Source organism: Ischnura elegans, chromosome 6 (assembly GCF_921293095.1).
Source record: "Ischnura elegans chromosome 6, ioIscEleg1.1, whole genome shotgun sequence".
Taxonomy (NCBI): Eukaryota; Metazoa; Arthropoda; class Insecta; order Odonata; family Coenagrionidae; genus Ischnura; species Ischnura elegans.
Window position 1 is genome coordinate 20944011 of NC_060251.1, and position 24676 is coordinate 20968686.

At 37.9% G+C, this 24676-nt stretch overlaps 1 protein-coding gene across 5 annotated transcripts in view; it reads right to left on the minus strand.

Annotated features, from left to right (window-relative positions):
• LOC124160175 (probable ubiquitin carboxyl-terminal hydrolase FAF-X) overlaps positions 1-24676 on the minus strand; it is an 86425-nt gene that overhangs the window by 17394 nt on the left and 44355 nt on the right. For all 5 annotated transcript variants that reach the window (XM_046535938.1, XM_046535939.1, XM_046535940.1 and 2 more), the window contains 13 exons: positions 19995-20274; positions 18244-18370; positions 17717-17870; positions 16454-16555; positions 15877-16026; positions 13013-13241; positions 12174-12397; positions 10346-10515; positions 8043-8216; positions 7085-7226; positions 6623-6776; positions 6358-6508; positions 3567-3826 (listed from right to left, as the gene is read on the minus strand). In XM_046535938.1, coding sequence (XP_046391894.1) covers positions 3567-3826; positions 6358-6508; positions 6623-6776; positions 7085-7226; positions 8043-8216; positions 10346-10515; positions 12174-12397; positions 13013-13241; positions 15877-16026; positions 16454-16555; positions 17717-17870; positions 18244-18370; positions 19995-20274 — 2317 coding nt within the window. The remainder of the gene's footprint in view (positions 1-3566; positions 3827-6357; positions 6509-6622; positions 6777-7084; positions 7227-8042; positions 8217-10345; positions 10516-12173; positions 12398-13012; positions 13242-15876; positions 16027-16453; positions 16556-17716; positions 17871-18243; positions 18371-19994; positions 20275-24676) is intronic.

Genomic DNA, 24676 nt, shown 5'->3' on the forward strand with positions numbered 1-24676 from the left:
TTAGTGATGGGTCGGTTGGATTCCTCGATTCTTCGATTCTCGGCCAAGAACCGGAATCGAAAACGAGTACTTGCCAAGGCGAAAAATCAATTCCGATTCCAGTAGTACTTCAAACAACGAAATATACGACCGCGTTTCCAATAGTCATTGGAATTTTTGCGCCACGTAATCGTAATAACAAAACACATATCTTTTTTGGATGTGTGAGTACTCGAAAATTCAAGTCGATCGAGTAGTTGGTACTCGACTCGAGCGTTTCGAGTAGCATTACGAATGTCGAGTCGAGTAGTTAAGGTTACAGAGCTTTCAAGGCTAGTAGGTCCAGCAATCTGCCGACAGGAAGCGCTATCATGAAACTCATGTAATAATGCAGTTTTTAAAGCCGATAAGTCATTCCAATGCCTTGGCCTGGTAGTTTCAGCTTGCCGAATACACTATAGTTATCGACGTGGGCGCCGAATACCTTTACGCCAGCCGCGGCAGCCGATCGTCTTCCTACTGGTCCGTCAGCACATTGGTCCGAAATCGGAAAAACCTGGAATAAAGTCCAAAATGACCTTTTTGGGGATAGAGACTTGAAACTCGGCATAAATACTCATAAATCATTGCCAAATATTGATTTATATGCCATTTTACATAAATACGAACCTTTAGTGAGATACAGAGACCCAAACATGACCAATTTTTCAATGCCACGCGAGATATAGTTTTTCCTCAAAAAATCTTTGAATTTATCCAAGTGGTTTTGCGTTGGTATGAGTTTTGTGGAATAAAGAACGCAATATTCCTTTGATCTGGTGCTTTACCTATACTTTCAATGACTTTTGAAGATTTTGGCTCTCATCTGTCTGGTTTTACAATGCAAAATGGCCGACCCGTTTTTCACGTGAAATTTGACATAAAGTAGACATTATCTTTCGTTTACGAAAAATATAACTCGGAAAAATTGAAACACAATATAAAGTAGAAATTTCTAAAGAGTACTAAGTAGAAATCTTGAAAAAAAAGTTTGCGTACAAGGAAATAAGAGCGATTTTTCAATTGCGCGTCAAGGCTGAGCTACACGCTGCGGAACTTTAAGGCTCGGTAACTGAGACCGATTTTTCAAGTTTTTTAAAACATTAGTCTTGAAAATCGTCATTTAAAGCATGGATAATCGACTTCATTGAATTAAAACACTAAACTGAGGATGTTAAAAAGGATTATGTACAGATCGACTAGACCATTTAGCTCATTACTCGAGTGAAAATATATTAATGCTTATTATTATTATTAGTATACTAATGATTGGATATTTTTCGGAACCATCCCACGCGTAAGAAATATGCCTCGGGTATTGAAGTAAAGTGAAGAGATTAAGTCAGCATGCTTAAGAGAGAGAAAAATGAACTGTTTCCGTGAAAGGCAACAACCGATACCCTTTTTCCCTTTCCACCTTCGCCGAGGTGAGTCGCGCGGTAGGGGGAGTTTTCACACCACAAGGCTCTTTTAGCCTTTTTTATTACTGCGTCCGTCCGATGTGATATTCATTTGTAGCGTTTAGTTTCTTTCTTGAACTTAAAAAAAGCAAGAGATTTTAAGGTTGATTAAATGACGTGAGAAGTATAGCATTTTTTTTTGACTCTACAAAACTAAAGTTTAGTTCTATTGTTGTTCGCTTCGTCCACTTGAATTCCATGAAGATTCAGAATCGGAATCGGGATCGGAATCGATAAAATTTTGGAATCGACCCATCACTAGAATTAATACATTGAATGACGGAGGAAATATTTTTCATTTTAAAGTTTCATTTTAGAGACAACGTAACATTGACGAGGGGGGAAAGATAAGGGAAAATACTGCAGTTGTCAATGACTAGGTGTGGAGCTGTAGTAAGGATATCACAGATGATGTAATACTTTACACACACGCCAATATTGAGGGCGAAATGGCTCCTGTATCACCAATTTGAACGGGGATTTGAACATTCCATGCATTAAGTTTTCGTGTAATTACCTTGCTATCTATCCACGAGGGAGGCAGTGACTGGCTGTCTTTTGTCCTGTAAGCACTGAATCGTAAGGTATAGGCTTGAACTAAATTCATGAGAGACTGTGCGAAGGGCTTCAGGCAGTGCCTAGTGAGTGTCTAAGCAGCAAACAGTGGAGTAGAAGCAGCGGCTGGGACTAGACATACATGACAGCAGTGAAGACGAAGATGAAAGTGAGGAGGAGTACCTTAAATATTGGGCTCTATTTGCCACCAATTTATTTTGCAGGCTACTCGTAATGAAGAGGCACTTCCAACTCTAACCATGAACTTTCCTGTAGCACTCCTACCTGTTCCCCCATTCCGAGAGATCTCTCCAAAACCATTGTTAATCTCACCTACCTATCTTCCTGGCACCCAACTTACGCATCCCAAACCCCCCTCCACTAGCATTTCTCCCCTTCCCTAGCATTTTACGGTGATGACCTTGAATGAAAAATAACACGGCCCCCAAACCTGTCTCAGGCAAGGCTGAAGGCCCTTCACCCACCCCTCCTCCTCCCAACCGCTGCACCTCTCTTTATCCTGTTCCCACTTCTTCAACCAGGCAGCACCCATTCCACTCTTATTTACCCCACCCCCTTGGACCGCTCTCTAACAGTGGAAGTGTATGGTTCACCTCTACCGGCAATGGGGGTAAGTTTCTAACTGGAGAGAGGCTGGAGAAATATTTTCCATTATTGGGGAAATGAAGAGTTAAACTTAGCTACCCGCATTCATTTTATTGGCTATGACACGTGTTTTGTCATTTTGTGACATATTTTTAGTCTGTTCTTGCTCCCGTGAGACTTGGCGGATTATCATGCTCAAATCATATCCTCTATCACCAACATTCTCTTTTTCTCACCATTATTCTTTTCAATTACTTTCTTTGGCCCCATTTTAGTGCACAAAAAAGTTTGTTAAACCTGCAAAAATGAGCACAATGAACAAGGTATGACTCAACTCTAAAGTAGCATGAAAGAAAAAGAGATGAAACCATGATGCTGCGATCTGAGCGCCTGATGCAGAAACTCCCAGAATCAAGGGTCGGCTTCCTGAAAGTCTTCCTGATTGTATTTCTGAATTCAGCTCAAACAGGATGTTGCCCCAAGTCGCAGCTAATATGTCAAGAAAATCATCTGTCAAGCAGCTAATATCTTGAGGTGTTACTATATAAACAATAAGTACATGGCGAGGGCAACAATTGCCACTAAAAAACAGAGACAATGATAGGTCCTTTGTAAAGGACTCAGATACCTGGGACAGAAAGTTTGTAAGATGCAGCTGGACCATGTAATCACCATAGGCACACGAAATGGAGCTAATATTAATTCAACAAGGGCTACAGCTGAGGACACTAATATCAGAAAATATCATTTTTTAAATTATAGTAAAAATGAAGCACAAAAATTACAATTTCTTTATAACAGCACAATTTGATTAAATTCAATCATTTTCAGAATATCGTTAACAAACGGATCAAGTAACCTATAACAAATAACATATCATCATAGAAGATCCAAATGCATAAGGAACAACAAGATAACCATACTTACATAAGGTCAGCTCATCGAGAGACTTGGCCAGGAGAGCTGTATCCTCATTACTGGCATCCTGTCTAGTGTAAAAGAGCATATATGCATTCCACCAACGCTTCTGCCGGCGATAGCTCATCCGCTTCAGCATGTGATCAAATACTTCTCCCATATAATCTCCGCCAAAGCATTGAGTCTTCATTTCCTCTTCATCTTCCATTTTACATTCACTCACTTCATTGTCATCAAATTTGTACCATTTGCATGTACCATCTGTATGCCTGAAAACAGAAGAAATACAGAATCATCAGAAAAACAATTGACTTGACAAAACAACTAATAACTTAACTAATTAATAAAATTATAACACATTACAGATCATTGTAGAAGATCCAAAATAGGAGGAAATAGGTTAAATAGGTGGAAACTGTAAACGAAAACAAAGGACTTTCTAATTAAACACCACATTGAATATTAATATTAAATGTTCAACCTAATTGATAATAGACAAGAGCAAGGACTAAAAGTGAAAATTACTTCATTTGACATGATCAACAACTTGCTACCTCACTGCATCTATGTGGCTGAAAGTTAATTTTTAACTCACATGAATACTCATAAACCATTTACATCCTCCATGAATCTCTTTTGAGGAGCAGTTATCTCTAACTCACCAGAAGTAATTACATAATAGAATGCATACACTTCATCACACATAAAACATGATTTAACTGCAAAGTACTTTTTTCAAATGACAAAAGCCAGAACAAAATTTTTCAACGAAATATTGAAAATATTTCTGTTATTCCCAGAATTTTAAATTATAAATCCCTTCAAATTTAATAATTATACAAAAAAAAATCATACAATATACAGTAAAACCTCTTTACATCGTGATAAAGGGGACCAAAATTTGGGTAATTTGATGTATGGAGGTTCACTTTAGAGAGGTTTTAGTGATAGGCACCATTTTTTCATATCCTTTGGAAGTGAAAGGCACTACTGTCTTTTAAACCATTATATTTTTGTGTTTAAGCACACATGCATGCATCAGTGAAAATATATAATTATTACAGAAATATATTTAATTATTACACTATCCAATAATTTTTACCATGATTCGAGAGAAAAGGATGTGATCTCTCTCAATTCAACAGTCACTTAAAATGATTGGGATAGTTGGATACCTTTTTTCTTATTTACTGTTTGGTATGCTCTCATATTGAACAAAATGGCCACAACTAATGATTAACGTGAAAATACAGCATAATAAGGAATATAAGAAAAAAAAAGAGTGAAACATTTATTGCTGAAAATGTCATTCCATGTACGTAATCACGGCTGCATTAATGGTCTCTTGTTGTCTCGGTACAATTTGCGGAGGTAGTTGGGCCGACTCGGGGTATCTCCTTGGTATGATAAGTGGAGGTTTTACCATATAAAGAGGTTCACTACAAAGAGGTTTGCCTATAAATTTACATGTAAATCAGATGGGACCGTTAGGGTGGTATGATGTACGGAGGTTTATGATGTAAAGAGGTTCACTACATAGAGGTTTTACTGTATTTGTATATGTTAACACAGATTATCACCAGGTAGGTAGTAGGTACAGTACACTCCCGATTATTCGGGCAAATGATAGGAAAACACGGATAATCCACACTTTCTCTTAAATGTTATGTAATGTTCATAATTTACGTAAAACAAGCAAAATATTATTATTTATGCAGTTATTCTGTTATTTGAGAGTGCTTCCTGGACTCATTGAGAGCTTTCTTTGCCAGTTCGTGATCTTTTTAGTGGCAATAACATGGTTGCACTCGTATTATTAATGTTCCATGTAAGGCCTGGTTTCGAAAACCGTACATCTGTGGCTGTGTGATCATGGATACAGAAAAGTGGTTTGCACGAATGCTTCAAAACCACTGCTCAACGTCGGAAACTACATTGTCAGTCACCATTGCATCTCGCCCAAGTTGCCAGGTTGCAACTGCTGCGCGACATATATCCATAATCAAGGACCGCAGTCGCACACTGCCAGGCTTGGAAAACAGGCACACGGTGCTCCCGTGAATGCAGCTAGCGTGTTATCGCTTCAGTTTTACGAAGGGGAATCTAATGCAAATAATAAGCCCAGTGTATCCTAGAATTAATGCCGTGATTCCCATTTTTGTCGTGATCTTTCGTTCGATTTTTGTTTAAAAGATCGCGGAAAAAATTGAGCGAGCATCAAAATTATGCACGGATAATCCGCAACCGGATAATCGAGAGTCTGCTGTATTTGGAGGAGGTTACCAACAGCTCGGTCCATTTGCAACATAAGGAAGTGCAAAGAGTGGAGAGAAAACCATGGTACGACACCATGAAAACTTGGACAGTATTAGCCTGCTCTTAACAGAAGGTGCCAAGGGAACCACGGCTTTACATCCACTCTGATGGATAATGTACTGCACTAGAAGTGAACTCCACAAGGCACTCAATCAGGGTTCAGATCTGAGAAACTTCCTACATGGACAAGATTTGATTATCTGCCCACAGGGTACGAAGCCTACATAACAGCTACCTCACTAACCCAATCCCACATTATCATTAGATTGTGGTCTTGCAGTCCAATATTCCAATAATTGTATTAAATGAGTAATAAAACTGTTAATAGAAAAAATTCTTGACATGATACATTGTTACTCATGTAACTGAACTGTACTCCAAACTGATCACACATCCCCGTACCAAATTCCTTGCCATTTTTGATTCTTTTATCAGAAAATACGTGAAAGCTATAAACACTATAAAAAATAAAGTGGTACCTTACCTGTGTAGAATATAAGAGTAATAATGGCCACCACTGGCTTGACCACTATGAACTACAATGCCTGATAGTTGGTACCTGGTGCAAACTTCTGGCTTTGTAGTTTCATAATCACGATCTATATCTTCTCCCTCTAATTTTGCTAAACCAGCAACTGCCAAAGAAAAAAAAAAGCATTGAGAAATTACCAAAATTACGATAGATAAATAATATCCTTGAGTGTTCACTTCTATAACCACAGAACTTAAAGAGACCAAAAGGCACTGACCTGTGTACGGATTCATGTCCAAATCTCTAGGAAATTCAAAATAATCATTAAATTTCATGGCACAAACTCGTTCAAAATCGTATTCAAAGCGTTTTAATTGTATGGCCAAAACAGGAGGCAATTTCTTTACACACAGCCTTTTGACAGTCACCACCTAAAGAGTAAATGATTAACAAAATTAACATGAAAAATGATTTAGAACAGGCTTCTTCTACAGAATTTCAAAACTCAATTTTAATTGAAAGAAAGTTGATCGTATATAAAACAGAGGACAACAATTTGAAATAAACTAAGACCTTCTTCATTTCCTCACTTCTGCCCCTAAGTTCACACATTGAAGTATAGACTTAACTTCTATTAAAAAGTCATTATTTCCAGCATGCCAAGTATTTACTACAAGAACAGGCACAACATAGTTATTTATTTTTTACAGTGAGAAAAATTTAAGAAACACTAACTGACCTTTTTATTACATTTTTCACAATGATAAGCATCAGCACCCTCGAGCAATTCTCCTTTAACATACTGCTCTAAAGAGTCAAGAAGATTACTATGATTTCTTATATCAACACTAATTACACTAAATGGTTCCTCTTTGGAATACCTGAAACGAAAATTCTACCATTAGGAAACCAATGGATAGACAAAAAACAACAGCCACTCATAGTTGCAACAGAAAAATACAATTAAAGATGGATACGTTGAACATAAAAATGTGAGATTTTACATTTCATTAATGAGAATTTACACCTTTCAATCTTCATTGAGATTAACAAAATTGATAGAAAATAAAATTCTTAACCTAATAACTCAGTAGGTTCAAAGGGGAGGTTACCAATGAACGGTTGCAGGTCGCAGAAATCAATCAGGCGATCAAGAACAACTAGACTTAACAAATGGATTCACCAAAATAATTTTTAGGACAAGAATATGCAATCATATGCTGATACATGTAGTATTTTTTATCAGATAGTCTATTTGGCAAAATGCATCTTTGATTAACTCTCATTTTTCATACACAAAAAAGAGATTTCCCTTTACTTAGGATCAAAATTTTGCAATTCCTTCACTCTTTAAATTTTCAACAACACAGGGAGAACACATAATTTATGCATTAAAGGGACCACTTAGAAAATGTAAATTGAAGAGAAGTGAAAAATGAGGAAAGACTAGGAAAAATGGTAAGTATTAATTGGGATCAAATTTTTTTTTGAAGAGAATCAAGAGTAACACACAATACAGGAATCTAAAATGGAGGTTTCACAAAATTGTTATGACAGTTAAAAAAAAAAAAAAAACACGCGAGAAAAATACCAAGAAAATACATATTATGTAGGTTATGTTTTCATAAAAGGTACTTCATACAATATTCACAACATTGCTAAAAATATGAATTTTTTGACCAATTTCCATTACTTACCTATGGGGGCAGCCTTTGCAAATTTTCTGGTCGGAGTAAGATCCCCCTAAAATCTTCCCCATTAACTGCTCTTGGCCCAATGCCTTCAATGCTTCATCTATACTTTCTACAAGGCTCATGAAGAACTCTACTGCATCTTGCTGTTCCCTTAGATTCACAGGCTCACCCTGAAGTCTGCAAAGCATAAAACGAGCATTCATCACATATTTACACCACACGTAACAATGAATTATCAATAAAAAATAACATCATCTCATTAGGCTACCAGCCTGAAAGATGCATAATTCACATCTGGATGATGTAACATTCCATTAGAGGCTTAGGTGCTAAGAGCCCAATGTTTTCAACATGCATGCAGTACCAGGGGCGCAGCTAGGAATTAAGGCTGGGAGGGGTTTACGGGCAACTAATACCGGGGTGTGTAGGGTATAGTATACCCACCAGGATAAGAAATTATTAAATTGCGGAATTTTTACGATATTTGGTTCAAAATAGCGAGTTTTATGGCTTTCTGAGGGATATTTTATTCATCCTTACACGATTCTATTAGTAATATCAATCCAATTAGGTAAAATGGATTAAACTTTAAAAAATTCTCTGAGCTCTGGGGGGGGTTTTCTCCCCCCTTCGCTGTGCCACTGTGCAGTACAGATTGGTAAAGCTGAGTTCCAATGTAATGATGGCTGAAAAATTGTTTACCAATATGAAAAATCAAAGTGCCTCACTTAATGCTCAACTATGGAGGACATGCATCAGAGGAAAGGGCAAAGTTAGTTAACTGAAGAATCAAGCCCCCTTTTACTCATTCATGCCAAAATAACACAAGTATTGAAGAAATTCCATCACTCCCAAACACAAGTTACCCATGCATCAATTGGGAATTCAATCCAAATGTTCTGGAATAATATAGAGTAGGAGATCATTGATTCAGAATCATTAATGACATGGGTCTTAAGGAATGAAACAAGACTTGGTGCTTTCCGAGAGGATTACAGACTATGGTTTGAGGTGTGGCAATCATATCTGTGATTGTTTTAGTTACTATGGATATCATTATTTTCCACAAAGTCAACACCTTTGCTTTCGAATTTTCTTCACTGAAATTCCCACATATTTAAGAATTCATACAGCAAATGTTTACATTCTTCAACTTGAATCACATGATATGAATAAAATGTTAACAATTACTAATATTGACCCCATCCCACGCAAGAAAGAAATAGCAAAATTCTGCTGAACTATTAGGATCAATAGTAATATGAATGAGTAGATAGGAAGTGTATACAATCAGAAATTCAGGGTTAATGGGAATATAAAGGTTATATCAGAGCTAATGTAAGAGGTTATATCTTCAAGCAGATTTCAAGGAAATAAGGAGCCCAATAGCATATGATGTGACACAATAACCAAATTCTAACCCACACAAAAATAATTTCTTTGGTTTGCTGAGTTAGGAATTATTTAAACTATACAATAAAAATATATAGAGAGATAATATCCATGAAACATGGATATAAATCACCAAACAATCCAAAAAAACCAACCAACCATTCCAATTCATGAATTCATTCATACCAATGCCAAGGGCTTTTAAAATAAAATTATAAGCTGAACGGAGTAAAATACTGAATATAGTGACTTAAGATAGTTGCAGCATTTCCTATTTGCTGCCTCGGTTGATGCAATTTTTACCAGATAACATTTTTAGGGGTGCTGCACCGAAGCATGAAGGATAGTCATGATAATGGGAAAAGGAAAAGAAACTGCCGAATGAATTCTGAAGGCAAGAGCTAGGCAGCCGAAAATTTTTATCCCCAGGATTAAGAAATTTTTGGGGTACCATGCAACAAGGGTATTATCTTTTCATGGTACTAAGAAAATCAAGTTCAATAACTAGGTATTTGATAAAGGAAGTCACTTACATATTTTAAAAAATACTTAGTTATATGAGGCAATGATACTCTTGATAACAAGTACCGACATAACAAAATGATGAGAAGGAATAGTGATGAACCTGAGAAATTTGATGCACCAATGCTTTTACCTATAATTCAGCCTGCAAAAGACCATGTACTTTCCTCCAATGAATTCAATGAGAGGTAAAAAATTTCCGCACAAATTTTGATCAGGGAAGATTAGGGATGTAAGATAAATCCCTAACAACACACCATCAGCTGTACCAAACTTCAAACAACCATTTTGTGACAGAGATGAGTTGAAGGCACAAAAAGAAAGGCATAAGTGCCCACAAATTTACATGACACTCCATGTATTCCATTAGAAAAGGTTAGCAGGGAACTTACTTGAAATGCTTCCATAATCCCCTGGGTACATAATACTGGAGCTTACTGTAGGCTAGATGCCCAAAGATGGCTTGAACTTGTTTAAGAATGCCAATGTTGTACTCTTTGCGTGATTCTTCCAAGCCAGATTTTTCATCATTGCAGTCATTATCACTTGACTCCATATTCCCCTAAATTGACAAAGATAGGATTTAAGCAGGTATTTCTATGCATATAGTATATCATAAACACCAGAATTGTCAGCTGCAAAGCTTTGGGAATACTAATATATACCCGCACATATTAGTCATTCCTATGGAGTGTTAGCAAACACTCATTGCACAAAGATGTATTTTGACTAAGGACTCTCAATTATAAAAGACTATGATAATTTCCAGAACTTTGCCATGCAATTTTATAAGTAAACAGCATCAAGAGTCTCCCCAACATCACATGATGGGCTAGCCATTTCTGCATACTGAAACTGATGCATGAAAATAAAATTTTTGATACTTTCAAATTTCTACAATAGCATAAAAATTTTGAACCAACAAATGCAAAAATTTCATTTGTCAGTGATTTAATATCGGGCCCAATACACTTAAAATCAGCTTCCAATATGAGCTTATCTGAAAGTATAAAAAAAAGGAAGGAACCTTTGTGTACCAAGAGAAACAAAGGCCAATCAGGGCTCTGATGCCACTCTGACATTGTGGCATTTTTTAGTGTTCCCCCCCCCCCCAAAATTTATGGTACCCCCCCCCCCCCCAGAAATTCCTCGAACTTCCTCCAAACTTATCCGCAGAACTTCTCCCGCTAAGGACTTTTCGCGCTAAGGCCTGTAGCAAAAAGGCCCTGTCTCGCAAAATCCTGTCTCTGGAAAATCCTGCCTCTGGAAACCCTGCCTCTGGAAACTCAGCCTCTGGAAACAGCCACTGAAACAGCCCCGAAACAGCCCCGAACCAGCCTACCTGCAATCCAAGACTTATATAGGACTACTGCGGAGGAATACTTACTCCTTGGGAAGCAAGGGGAAATCGGTGCTAAGTCCATAGTATTGCACTTTGGAGTGAGAAGTTTTACCATTGTCCTATCACAACACTCTCTCCCTCCAACACCTCACCCCACTATCTCCTTCCCCTCCATGTGTTCCAATGAATATCCCTCTGATTCGACTGATGTCTCAAACCCAGAAGTTGAGGGGAAAATTCTGGGTGGTATGCTGTTGACTCAAAACCAGGGAATGATGTTTTGCGGAGCGGCCGTTCTACAGGGGCAGTGACGCACCAGTGGCGCAGTAGTTGAATTCGCCTGTCTACCCCTCCACTCCCTGGAAAAATCCCTCCCCTCAAATTCCTGTCTCGTCTTGCAATAGGCAAGCCTCTTCTGCTCGTGCCCTGGTCGAGGACGCATGTCTAGTGAGACATGGCAAATTTTGAGCAATTATTCGGCTGGTATTTAGCTGGTAATGTTTCCTTTGGCATCATGAATTACTATCATTCTTTTCTGTAATACTTCTGATTTTAGAATACTCTATTTTGAATAGATATCGAACGGTATTAACTCGTAAATTATTTTTGGCTACCTTTTTCTTGTGAGCTGTTTTTCTTGTTTGTGGAGTCTTTCCCTGATCCAGCTTGTGACCGACGGTTGGAGTATTTCCCTTGTCTGGGCCTACGTGAAAAATCAACTAGATTTACGACGTAACGTCACAACATTTAAGGGTCAAAATGACCAATGCCCATCCTACTAAGTAGGACCAAATTCCTATCATCCTTAGTGTTACTACTTTATATTTAATAATATAAATAGAGGAATGAAGAATAAGAATATAACTTCTAATGCATACCTCCCCTTCAGGACGATCTTCTCCGCTGAAGTCCTCAGAGAGATCTGTTGCTGCACCATCAGCTGCTAAGAGACCAGTTCTAATGCTTGCAATCATATACAATTGCTGAAGAACTGAGTTCATATAACATGTAGCTCCAGCATTCTTCAGGCCCACAAAACCCTTGGGATGCCGTGGACCAACTGGGGGGAGAAAATCCCATTCAACAAGGGGCTCTTCTCGATCTATAAAGAACAAGGGGAGATTATTAACAAACAGGTTAATAATAAAAGGAAAAGAAAATTTTACTTGTTCGCTAAATGTAAGGCTGATGAAAAAAATTCTAATGACTAACAGGTAATCAAACATTGACAACACATTCCACTTTATCGGCTGCAAGTCAAATTGAGTCATGCCTATATTTTTGCTGCTTTGACTAAGTGTTCCGGAGTTCATACTGAAAAAAATCATGTGTAAAGGTAACAAAAAATAGCTTTGAGATGCTTAGAACAAGTTGGAGTATATTTCACCTTCTCCTTCACTCTTCTGCTTCCCCGGTTCACAACTACATACACGCTCAATCTTACCATCAGCAAATTAGCAGCAGAGAATTAAATATAAAAATCATAATGGCGTAGAAAAAATATGCTTTCCAGATATCTCACCAAAGTAATACAATCATTGAAATCACACGCCCTGAAAGTTGCAGTACGTGAAGTGATTTCACTAGCATAAAAATTGACATAATGGCATATTAAAAATGAAATTATGGTTAAGTTTCACAGCTATTAAAATCAGTCCCAGCTAATTATGCTAAAGAAAAACAATGACAATCAAAATCAAATAAAAAATGAACTCACCTGAGTAAAACATGTCTGTCAGCATCTGAACAAGGAGGCGCATATTAGGTACACAGTGATCACAGAGAGCAACAAGAAGATCAAATGCAGCATTTGTAGTAGGAGGAGATGCGCAGACAGGCGTGGTTAGTGGTCCACCACCATCACTCCCTTCTCCTTCCAGCTCGCCTGTCTGCTGCAAACGAACCATCAACCTCGAGGCTGGGAACACAAAGTCTTCAACCAACTCCTATGGATGGATTGGAGGAAAGAGGATTTCTTCAATAAATAAATAAAACGGTATCAAATTAAAAAGCAGGCATAAAATAAGATGATACCCACAACAATCTTCAGTCTAGCCAAGTAAAATCTTACTTCTAGCATACCCTGAAGGCAATTCAGAACCTTTTGGAAGATACCAATGTACCGTATAAGCGCGTGTAAGAGGCGCACCTTTTTTCCCAGAAATTGCAGCCGAAAATGAGGATGTGCCTCTTACACAAACTTCTTATCTTCCCCCCCTCCCCTTCATCGGTCGCAAGTCTAAGGGGAACTGAGTGGCCTTGGTTTCCAGTATGAGTCAGTCATCTGAAACCCTAGGTCAAAAACAAGCGGCAGGCAGGGGAATTTCTCCCTTAGTGACTTATTTTTAAAATGCTCCTGTTTGCTTTTCTTGTAAGCATCGCGCCGTCACGTCGGTACCCCAGAGGTGAACATGGAAGATCGCGCAGGGTTTTTCGCTCCGGAGGGCGCGCTAAATTTACTGCCACGAGTGGGCATCCCGCGGCATTTATACTGCATATAGTAATCGCTTATCAAACGGGTAGTTTTGAAGGACATACCTGGTTAATAGTCAATATCCGTCTTGCCGAGTAATTTCCATTACGCTGAGGACCTGATTTTCCAAAAATCATCTTCAGACGCTAATATGAGGATTATTGCAACTGAAAATTATATTGGTATCAAAACCGGGACTTTAAAAAATTCAAACAAGTGTATTCATTGTTGGACTAAATTGTGGATAGAAGAAATCAGAAATGCTTATAAGTGAAGAGCGCGGAAGGAGAGGTCCAGGGGAAGGAGTGCGATCCAGTCTTCGAAGCAAGCAACGAAATACGGAGGGGAAGGAGCGCGCTCCCTCCCCTCCGTATTTCAAGCTACGAGGCTATGAGTGAAGGAGCACCGGAAGAACACGTCCGATCTTGCATGTGATGTCGTTGCCTTCAAAGCGAAGGGGCGAAGGCGCAGCAATGTGATATACGCAGTTTGCGTTGCCTAAAGTTTCCAGTCCGTCTCATCTTGTTTGCATGCGCTTATGCTACGCTTGTTTCTTCCGAAATTGTCCTGTTTGGACTATTTTGAATATTAGTAGCCTTGTTGTAACTATTAATCTTTGTGTCAAACAATTAGAGCTTAAAAAACTTAAATTCTGTCAGATATGCGTCGTGTTAGATCTCTTTCTTTTTTTGAACCTCATGCATGTCTTACAATTATTGAAAGCTATCGAGATATCTTCCGGCTCAGTAGATGACTCACCACTCATCACTCATTTGGCCTCCATAAACTGAGAGATCGATCAAGGTCAGTTGGTGAGACGGGGTAGGGATGAAACACGTTTCCATTGTTCCCCTGTAACTTGATGTTTTCCTATTTTCCTGTGGGGTCTCGGAAAGGAAAAAAAGGCAGAGGCATTGGCTGATGGAGGGCCGAATGTGGCTCCATTAAATCTACGACGTGGTTATTATCCTACAGTGCTGAGATTGCCCTGATTGTTGTCCAAGCTCTTGGGAAGGTTCATGCTATGTGCCGGTCGTGTATTGCCTTAAAATTTTCCACGGCTGCAATTCTATTGCAATACTCCAGCGAGAGCATTTAAACAAAATTGTTCGCGAATAGGACAAGCATCGTAGAGCAACAGCATATGCGAAGAGAGGATCGGAAGTCTTTCTACTCCCTCTTATGCCGCTATTACCGCCGCAGTTATCAAAATTTCCTTTTTCAATTAATATTGAAAAAGGAAAATTCGATTCCAGGCATACTGGAATTTTGACAGTTATCGAATATACGTCTGCAACACGTCTGATAGTATTAAAAAAATGCCGCAAAATTTTTTTCTTCATAGCTTCGATGCTCAAAATAGGGGTGCACCTCTTACACATGCTTATACGGTAATTCGTAAACACTAAGGACTCCCAATTTCACAGTATTTACAGTGGAGCACATAAATAATAAAGTTTAGGGGGCCAGACATTTATTTTGTCATATTCAAACTCTGTTAAAAGTGGACCCACACTTGAGCACTATGAATTGAACTTCCAATCGAGCTTAGTGCAGTAATGGAGGTAATTATTTTATTTTATAACCTTGCACAGGAAAGGAAAAAATGTCTGAAAGCCTTCAGAAAAAGAGCTACCATCCAAATAAATGGATGGAACCACTACTTTTCTCCATTTCAGAGCCTGCCGTCTCCACTAACTTCTTAAGAGTTCCTCACCATTAATTCTCAAATGAATGTATCAATTCAACTACCTTTTGTGCAGTTGAGACAGTAAACACAGAAAAGGCTATTTTGCCATATCGTATACGTACATTAATTCAATTCGCCTCTTTTCATTGAGAAATTTTCACCTTATTTCAGAATGTGTGTCAGAGATAATTTCAGGGAAGAGCCCTACATTGGAGAGATGAGGTCATGTTTCTGCTTGGGCAAGGCTTCAGCTCTAATACTGCTCATTGATTTGAAAATGGCACTAACAGGCACAAATTTGGTGAATGAGCCCACTGTATAAGTATTGATTAGGTATCGCAATGAATAACCAATTGATGATAATGCTGATATGCTCAAAAAAGGTCAATTTTCACACCAAATATGTGGTAATACGCACCTTAATAAGATTCACTCCTTTTCGTTCATCAGACCCGATTTCAAATCTTTTCTCAGGAGACATAAAAGAAAGGAGTTCACGAGCAATACCCAAATGTCCTTCCAGCACAGCCTCATCTACCTGAGATTCTCCAGTTTCCCTCACATTTTCCTGCCAATATAAACAAGGTGTCAATCATTTAAAGTTCACACAGAGATATTACTAATAAATACAGCTATAAACTTACAACACAAAACATGATAAAAAGATAAAATAACTCATTACTTTAGGGCAAACAGCACAAATAGCAGTACTAATAAAAAAACCTTAAAACTGATATCTCCAGGTTTATCTTGGTTAAAATTATGCACATTCCAGACGAAAAGATAAAACTAGGTATTTTCCATAGAAATGTATTATATTATATGTTTATGGCATGTGAGGTGAAATTCATTGTGTGTTCTAAAACAGCTTATGTCGAATATACAAAGCTTTGCCCTTTCACCTTGTATGCACAAAACATTAAATCTCTATTACTTCAATAAGATAGTATAATGACAAATCAAGCAAGAAAATAATAACTATTGCTAGTACTTACCCTGACTTTTTTAAGCCATTCAATTTCCTTGCTAAGAAGCTTATCTGCAGTTGGTAGTGGACAACCAGAGCAGCAAGCGAAATTTAATAACCTACATAACAGCTGCAACAGAAGAACAATGAAATTAAAACTTAATTTTACAAGTGATATATCAAATGATTTTACACTTATAAGATAGTTTAAATCTTCAAAATCTAAGGAATAAATGATTTTGAAATATCACAATATGTTTTGAGTTTTGTACATATCAAATGCTTCATCAGAATTTGGTGAATTATATGTAAATAAGTCCCTTAACCTTATTGTATTATATGTAAGAGAATTATATGTAAATAAGTCCCTTAAAGTTGGGCACAGTGGATCAGACAGGCAAAGCACAAGTGTTTTTTCATTTCTTTGCACTATTAGGTGGCATAGACCCTTGACGCTCATAGTAGCTGTTTGTTTTGAAATGCTCTATGCAGCCTTCTCGCTTAATTAGACTTCGGCCGGGCCCACGGGAAGCTGTTTAAGTTTGGATCAGAGAAGCTCATTGTGCTCGTCCCAATTTTATAGGCATGTATTTTTGATAGGCAGAATATTTTTTTAAGGCATATTCACTTGATTCTTCTAAGATGTTCACTACTCGATGCTTGAATACATTTAGTGAAACATAATTACCTATAGAGCACGTCAAAATCACACCTACCTGGATCGGTTTGGATCCATATCAAGGGTTTATAAGACATCGTTTAAGTATTACACTACACTGATAATAGTGCATAAACTTTTCAAGTTGTAGCTCTGAGCCATGCTTTGACTTAAAAATGTCTTTTCGTATATCTGCCTATCAGTCATGGCTTGAGATATAGCCTATTGCTCCACAGCAGTTATTGTTATTTTTTCATAATGAACAGTAAACTTTACAACTAATAGAATAAAAACAATCTATAAATGATTTAAAATCATTTAAAAACCAATTTTAACCACATGATATTTATTTTGAAGAGAATTTGCTAAATAACAACAGATGAAGCCAAATCTCAGGGATGAATTAAATAGAGCTATTCAAGTTAGCACCTGCTTTTAATGTAACTAATGAAGAGTGCTAAAAGGGGGATATGTGCATTATGAATTTTTCATGCCCTTCATACATCACATTACCGATAGCTACTGAAATGCAATGTTATAACTCTGGAAAATCCTTCACAACATAAATGAAGACATAAGAAATGATAACCAAGCATAAAATTATTTCTTACTAGACAAGCTGTAAGCAATTACCTGAAAATATTCATGGGAGTTCCGAGCATTGTCAACCACTATGGAATTTAAAACAGTAAACAGAAGGGTAATGCAAAATTGAAGTGGCTGCTGTGTTCCACTGCACCACATTGATATAAGGAGAAACTGTTCCGCAGCTGCTGTGCGCACCATCCTGAGGAAAAAAACACCAGAGTTGAGCATCATCCAATCCACAGCATAAAACTCAACACTAGTACTGACCTATTCAGCCATCAACCAAAAGGTCATCACTATACCATTTATTAAGATGATTAATTTATGTATATATAACAAGTTACTCCTGTTCCAATTTCAATTTGTTGACACACACTCTTTAGACATTAGTTTTTAGAAGATTAGCAGAGTTACAAATTAGATAACCATACAAAACAAAGCTTCCCACCACTAAGGATTGAGGATGATGTCATAAACTGAGGACAATAATCTTAAGTACATTTTTACTGAGCTGCAATATTAAAAGACACGACATCCAAAAGCATGAAAAAATTCTGGGGAAAACTACTTACCTATTTTTACAGAGTAGGAGCAGGTCAATTATGAATGAGTGCCATAATTTTTCCTTGGTTAATACTTCTAATGTCTTTGGATTCAGTACCAAGGCAATCGTAAGCACCTCAAGAGCTTCTTTACAGACTGTAATTGAAAAAATAACACAATGATAATAAAATCATGACTATGGACCATATCTTTTTCACCTGATGAGTTATTTCAACTCAACAATAATGCAAGATTAAAAAGAAATTTTACAAGAACAGAGTGACAGAAAACAATTGATGAAATGGATCTATTTCACATCAAGGAAGTCACAAATTTGGGGGTAGTTGACGGGGGCAGCTTACCTCCCAAAATAACAACCAAAAGTAGACACATTTCATTCTGAACTTATAAAACAGAAACAGCTGGTGACCACACACCCTTATTTCATGTTCAGTACTGTTCATTGTGGAGGTCAATAATATTGGTAAATACCAATTTCTATGCTTCCCAATTTGTTTACAATAATATCAATTAATATACATTTAACAGTTAACTGCCCACTCTAAGTGCCATAAATCATTACCTGATACAATGAAACCTCTGCCTAGCAACTCCTGCTAAAAGAGCAATTCTCATGAGCAAACAAACAGCATTGGCCCCACCGTCGTCCTATTTAAATACATTAACAATAATGTCATCTTTATTACGAGCAAATTTAGGACTTAATAGTCCACTCTTAACTTGTTTGACAATCACATCATGGTTCCCACTCAAGCTAAAATATAAAATTCACGGTTTTTTCCAGGTTTTCACCGTCCAGATGTCGTCAAGTTCACAGTTTTTAGATAAACCATTTTAGGCAGAAATATTGATCGCATAACAATCATCGGCTGCACGTTAACTAAAAATTTAACAAACGCGACAGACGCCGTGAATGCAAATGCAGCAATGAATGTGCGTGCTATCTCTCCGGACGTCACATATCGTTTGCAAAATTCAGGTCTCGCTAAAGGTTGTCAGCGGGAAAATGGAGGGACCCGGGTGCCAGAAAAATTAAGAAGTGTCTGAATTTTTGCCAAGGTTAATGAATACTTTGGTTACCAGTCTTTGGTACAGGCTTAAGGTCAATGTGTCATTATGGCACACGAGCCAATAACTGTGCTTCGAATATACGTGTGCACGTAAATTCGTGGAGTGTCTGCGGTTGACTGACGTTGAAATATGATGGACATTTAGATTTTTCCTTCCATCTGTTTATCGTAGTTCTAAAATCAAGTTTGAGAGATTTTTTAAATGTTTAATGACGAAATTCACATGTTTTTCCAGGATTTTTCACGGTAGACAAAATTCACGGCTCATTCACGGTTGAGTGGGAACCCTGCACATACATCCATGCCCTGAATGGTGGTAAATTCACCCAGGGCAGGATTCGAACCAGCAACCTCTAGGTTGGCAGTTAGGGATGTAGATGTTATCGTGTGTGTAGATTTACTGCTGCCAAAGCCAGCAGTAAATATCCAATGAATAAAATAAAAAGCTGGCCCTGTCTCATGAAACTTCCCACTTCACAAAAATTTTGCCAAAAAATAGTACTCTTTTAGATAATCTTATATTATTTTGATAGTTTTTTTTGTAGATAATGAAAGTAAAGATGACCAATCAGACACTCCATATGAATAAGCCAGTCAGAAATCCAGTTATTTTCCATGTTTTCAAGATTCCATGTTTAGACCCCTGACCTCACTTTCAAAATAAATATTGAAACCACGTGGACGCTCACCTAGAACATCCTCCCCATCTGGCTGCCTGGGGTTTATGGCTTCTGGGGAGAGAGCATTGATAGGGATAGGCTTAGAGGTTGTATCCCGCAGGTACATGGCATGCAGCTTCTGCAGCAGATCTTCCTCAGGGTCTCCTTGGCTACTGCTCAAGAGATGAAGACTTCCCCTGGATGCGGCCCATGCCATTTTCATGATTGCATGAATCATATCCAGATCAGGGAGCCTCCCGTCCACAAGGCACTGCCATTTGTCGTCATGCTGCTGATTGCTTTCTCCAACCTAAACGATAAATTTAGAGACACATTACAGTGGTACTCTTTACAAAAGCTAATCATTGCAAGGAAAGTCCTCTGAATCAGAACGACATTATAAAAACATAGGGCTTTAGAAATAGAAGCTTGGTATCTCCTTATAACATACAGAGCATATTTTGGATACCACCTTATTTAATCATATCTGGCCAACCACTCTATCATTTTTTTACCCTTTCCTTACTAATACAAAAAGAAATTAACACCAGTTTTTATCAATTATACCACTAACAATTTTCACCCGAAGCTGCAGTTAGAGAAATATTGTAGAAACTTCAAAAGAGAGACAGTTTAAAACAATCAGAAAAAGGCTAGTGCTGCTTATATAGTATGTATAACAGACAGTAGTAAAAACTAATATTTGAAGTTCAGAAAGAAAAAATGAGATGCCTGTCAATTACTTTAAGATGCCTTAATTAGTTTAAGACGCCTGTTAATGAGGTGACTTCTTTAATTATAACCACGAGTTTTGGTGGCCGGAGCAATTGTTTGCAAAATTTTCAAGGATTTGCAGATATAGCTTACTGGATCAGCAGCTATTTAACTTAAAGGTTTACAATTTAATCCATGGTTTTATCCTTTTCAAATGTTCTGTTTCAACAGCAGAATAATTATGGGTAGGCATAATCTCGGTAAAATCTGATATCATTATAGATTCCATATCAAACATCTCGGTGTTTTTGTCCTTCTACTAACAATGCACAGAAAACCACAATGAGCTCTTTTCTTGAAATTTTCAAAGACAAGTATTTTCAATATATCTCACAAAATGGTTACTTGGTATTTTCCACCGTCATTTGCATTTTTGAAATCATTTTCAACGTTTTTGGATGTTTTTTGTGAAAGTCTTCGTCAATAAATGCTTTGGCAGTAGAATTTAAGGCATAAATTAAAGTAAAATACATATTCCAATTCATATTGAGTAATATTCGATTTCCACTTCATCGACATTCCCACCTCATTTTGAAAAGTAAACAAATCCTACACTGTCCAATTTTATATGATAAAAAAAATATCAGAACACAAGGCAAGGAACGAAAAATGTAAATGTACTAAAAAAGGTTCACTCCTGATAAAAAAAGATAACCCGGAGACAACAATTTTCCAGGCAGGAAAATAAGTCCAGAGTTAATGTCAATGTGACAATGCAGTCAAGCCTCACTCCAGCATTTTTGGAGTTCAAAAGAAAATTGGATCGCAATTTTAATTCAACCACAAATGAACTGGAGATATCTCACTCCTGATACCAGGTAAATACATTCTTTTCTTTGTTTCTACCCCTCATTTTGTGTTCCCCAAATCTCTTGCTGATCACTACTGGTAATCGGGCATCCCTTTCTCCAAAGGGGAATCAACTACCTACTCTGGAACTCCCAAAAATTGTACCCTATGTGGCCATGTAACAGAAGGCACAACTTGAGGGGGGGAGAATGGGGAACTTGCATGAATTTTTTTTATTTCACAGGCGGACAGAAAATTATTTTCTGAATACAACAAAGAAAACCGCATGTAAATCTGAGTTTTCCTTCGCGAGATATTTAGTGATAAATATAACGAATTTTAAAGCGCGGGAAAAACTCCCTCACCCCCCAAGCCACTGCCGACGAAGCCTCGATGACGTCAAAGGTGCCTAAACATCACGCGAAGCTATTGTTGTGATTGTTTGTAATACAGTAGACTCTCGTTAATACGAACAACGTTGTTACGAAGTTCTCGTTATTACGAAGCAAATCGTTGGTCCCGTCGAAAAGGCCTATCCAAGCTATAGTAAAAGAAACGTTATTACGAAATTTTCGTTTTTACGAAATTACGAACCCAAGTTCCGGTCCCGGCGGTTACAATATGAACTTTATTACGAAGTTACACGCACAAGTCACGGCATTTAGGTGGATATTCACAACACTTAAGTTTTAATAATCGCGGCACGTTATTCTCGTGTACTATGCTTAAGAGCGTCAATTATGTTTCTTTATTCAGTTTACGCGCTACATCATATAACAGCCCTCATTCCTGTGAAGTCGTGGTGACCCACTCATAACCGTTAGTAAATTGGATGTACAGTCAATCCTCTTCCTATGCACATTCGATGTACGAATTTTCAGAGATACGAGCATTCAAAACTTTCAAATTTCAAATTTGGCGCCTTTCGATTTGGCCGATACTACGCGGTTTGGCGCTGTGAAACTCTCACTGTAATCACCATCTGAATAAGGTATCATTGAATCTGGTGTGAATTTAGGAACTGTTCAGCGTTTCGCCCGTTCTTCGTTACCGCGGGGAGACATTTTCTCGGCTCCGGATGCATCACAGGCCCCGATGGATCAGGTCGCCACAATCGTGAGTTAGCGCATACGTGTAATGCAGTGTTGCATCCCGCAGGATAACCGTACTCCTCGATAACTTACATGCAGTCCGGCTGGCGAGGGGTGTCCGATTACGGCACAATAGGAGGGGTGGATAATCCTGCGTCAGCACGGTTTAAAGCCAATCGCTGTCCCCCAAACGCACCTCACACCCTCGTCTAGTCATACAACTTTGTCAAATGCATATTCGAGCACCGAAATAAGCCTGACCAACCAAAATAAGCCCATTCTTCGAATCACAAGAACAAGTAATTATCCCTCTTGGTCCTTCACGCTCGTCGTCCCTTCCGGTTATTTTCTTCATGGAACACTTTGCAAGCGTTTCGCTTTCTTACCTGGCTCCCATACCCCCTACCCAGCCCATTGTCTGTTACTGGACAACTCTCGGTGGCCGGACTGTAATTTTATCAACCTTGGAACAAGGTCTTGGGGCGCATCTAGTTTGAACATCGGAGTTCATGTGTTCGGGAAGATATCATCCTTCGATTGCGTCATGGCGTAGTCTTCTGTTGAAAAACTGAAACGAATTTTCTTGTTTATATATATTTCCGCGTAATTTAATAGCGTTTATAATACACTATTTCTTTCGACGATTCTTAAAAGAAACGTTCTTACGAACTTCGTTATTACGAACCTCCGATTTTTCGGCCCCGTGAACTTCGTAATAACGAGAGTCTACTGTAGTTGCCAGCAGTTGTGAGAGCTTCGTTTGTTAGACGTGTTGATTATTTTATATTTAAAGATAAATATCCGACGATAGAGGCTTGGAAGCCCTCATATTTTGCATTATTTATAATATTAATATCTGAGTAAGGGCATAAAATATAAAACTGGAGCAGTTAAACCAAAAATTTTATAATACCTAAATAACATCGTTGTAGGAGTCTGATTGTGACCCACGGCCATTGGAAGGGGGATACGTTAATTGTAAGTTGATGTTATCGACGGCATATCATTCATTTAAGTATGTAATTAGAACGATTTTGATGTTTACTAATGTCCGCTTAACTTTTATATACAATAACTTCATCCGTTTATTCGTAGGTACCGGAGAATTCGTCGTTTAGGACTGTATGTGCTTGTATTATGGGGTGAATTCCAGTCAATGCAACTTTTGCTCGCTGATTGGAGACATCTAGGAAAATTTTTGTGCCAAAATAGTGTTATTTTCAACGTGACATCTCCCGTTAGCTACTACTAATAATCACAGTGCCAGTGGTTGTAATGCACAAAGTTTGACAAGGTTGAAAAATATCGGCCAAGAGTTATCAGTGTTCCATCGTGATTGAATTGTAAAAAGTGCTATTACGCTATCGATAAATGTCTAACAGTAGTGTAAAAATTGTCAGTGGCGTGCTAATCTCCGTTGTTCACCGTAGATATGACATTTCACGATCACGCTATTGAAATAAAAACTGTGAGTGAAGTTTGTTATTCCATTATTTCAACGAATAGTAGTGAGAAAAGTCACCTGTGTCGGCTGATTTAAGGGTTTAAATCAGTGAATAAATAGTTGTTTTCATCATAACGAGTTCTGTTATTGTAAGTTGTACTTGATGAATATAAGAATGTGACAGTGACATCCAGTTTTTGATAAGAGTATTTGCCTATTTCCCACTATATTTTTATGGTATATGCTAGTATATTGTTTATGGATTTACCAATATTATTGAAATAGGTTATAGCTTGTGTGTGTGTTGGCAGCGGAACCGATTCGCGATCTCACATGTGGATTGTGTGCTGACTGTTTTGCTGTGAATTCGTACCGTAGGACGGATAGGACTACCTTCTCCACTAATTCGGTGTTGCCAAATTCAACAGCACAGCTTACGATCGTTATCCTCCAGTATTAAAAGTTTCTTTTACAACTCGATTTGCCGCCGACGTATAGCAATAATTTGTCTTAACAAATTCCATGAGGGTCGTGGCATCCATTTTGGGTGTCCTAAAAAAAGGTTGGTGTCCTAACACCCCATGCCACACGCCTTTTAGGCGGCTTGCGGGGTA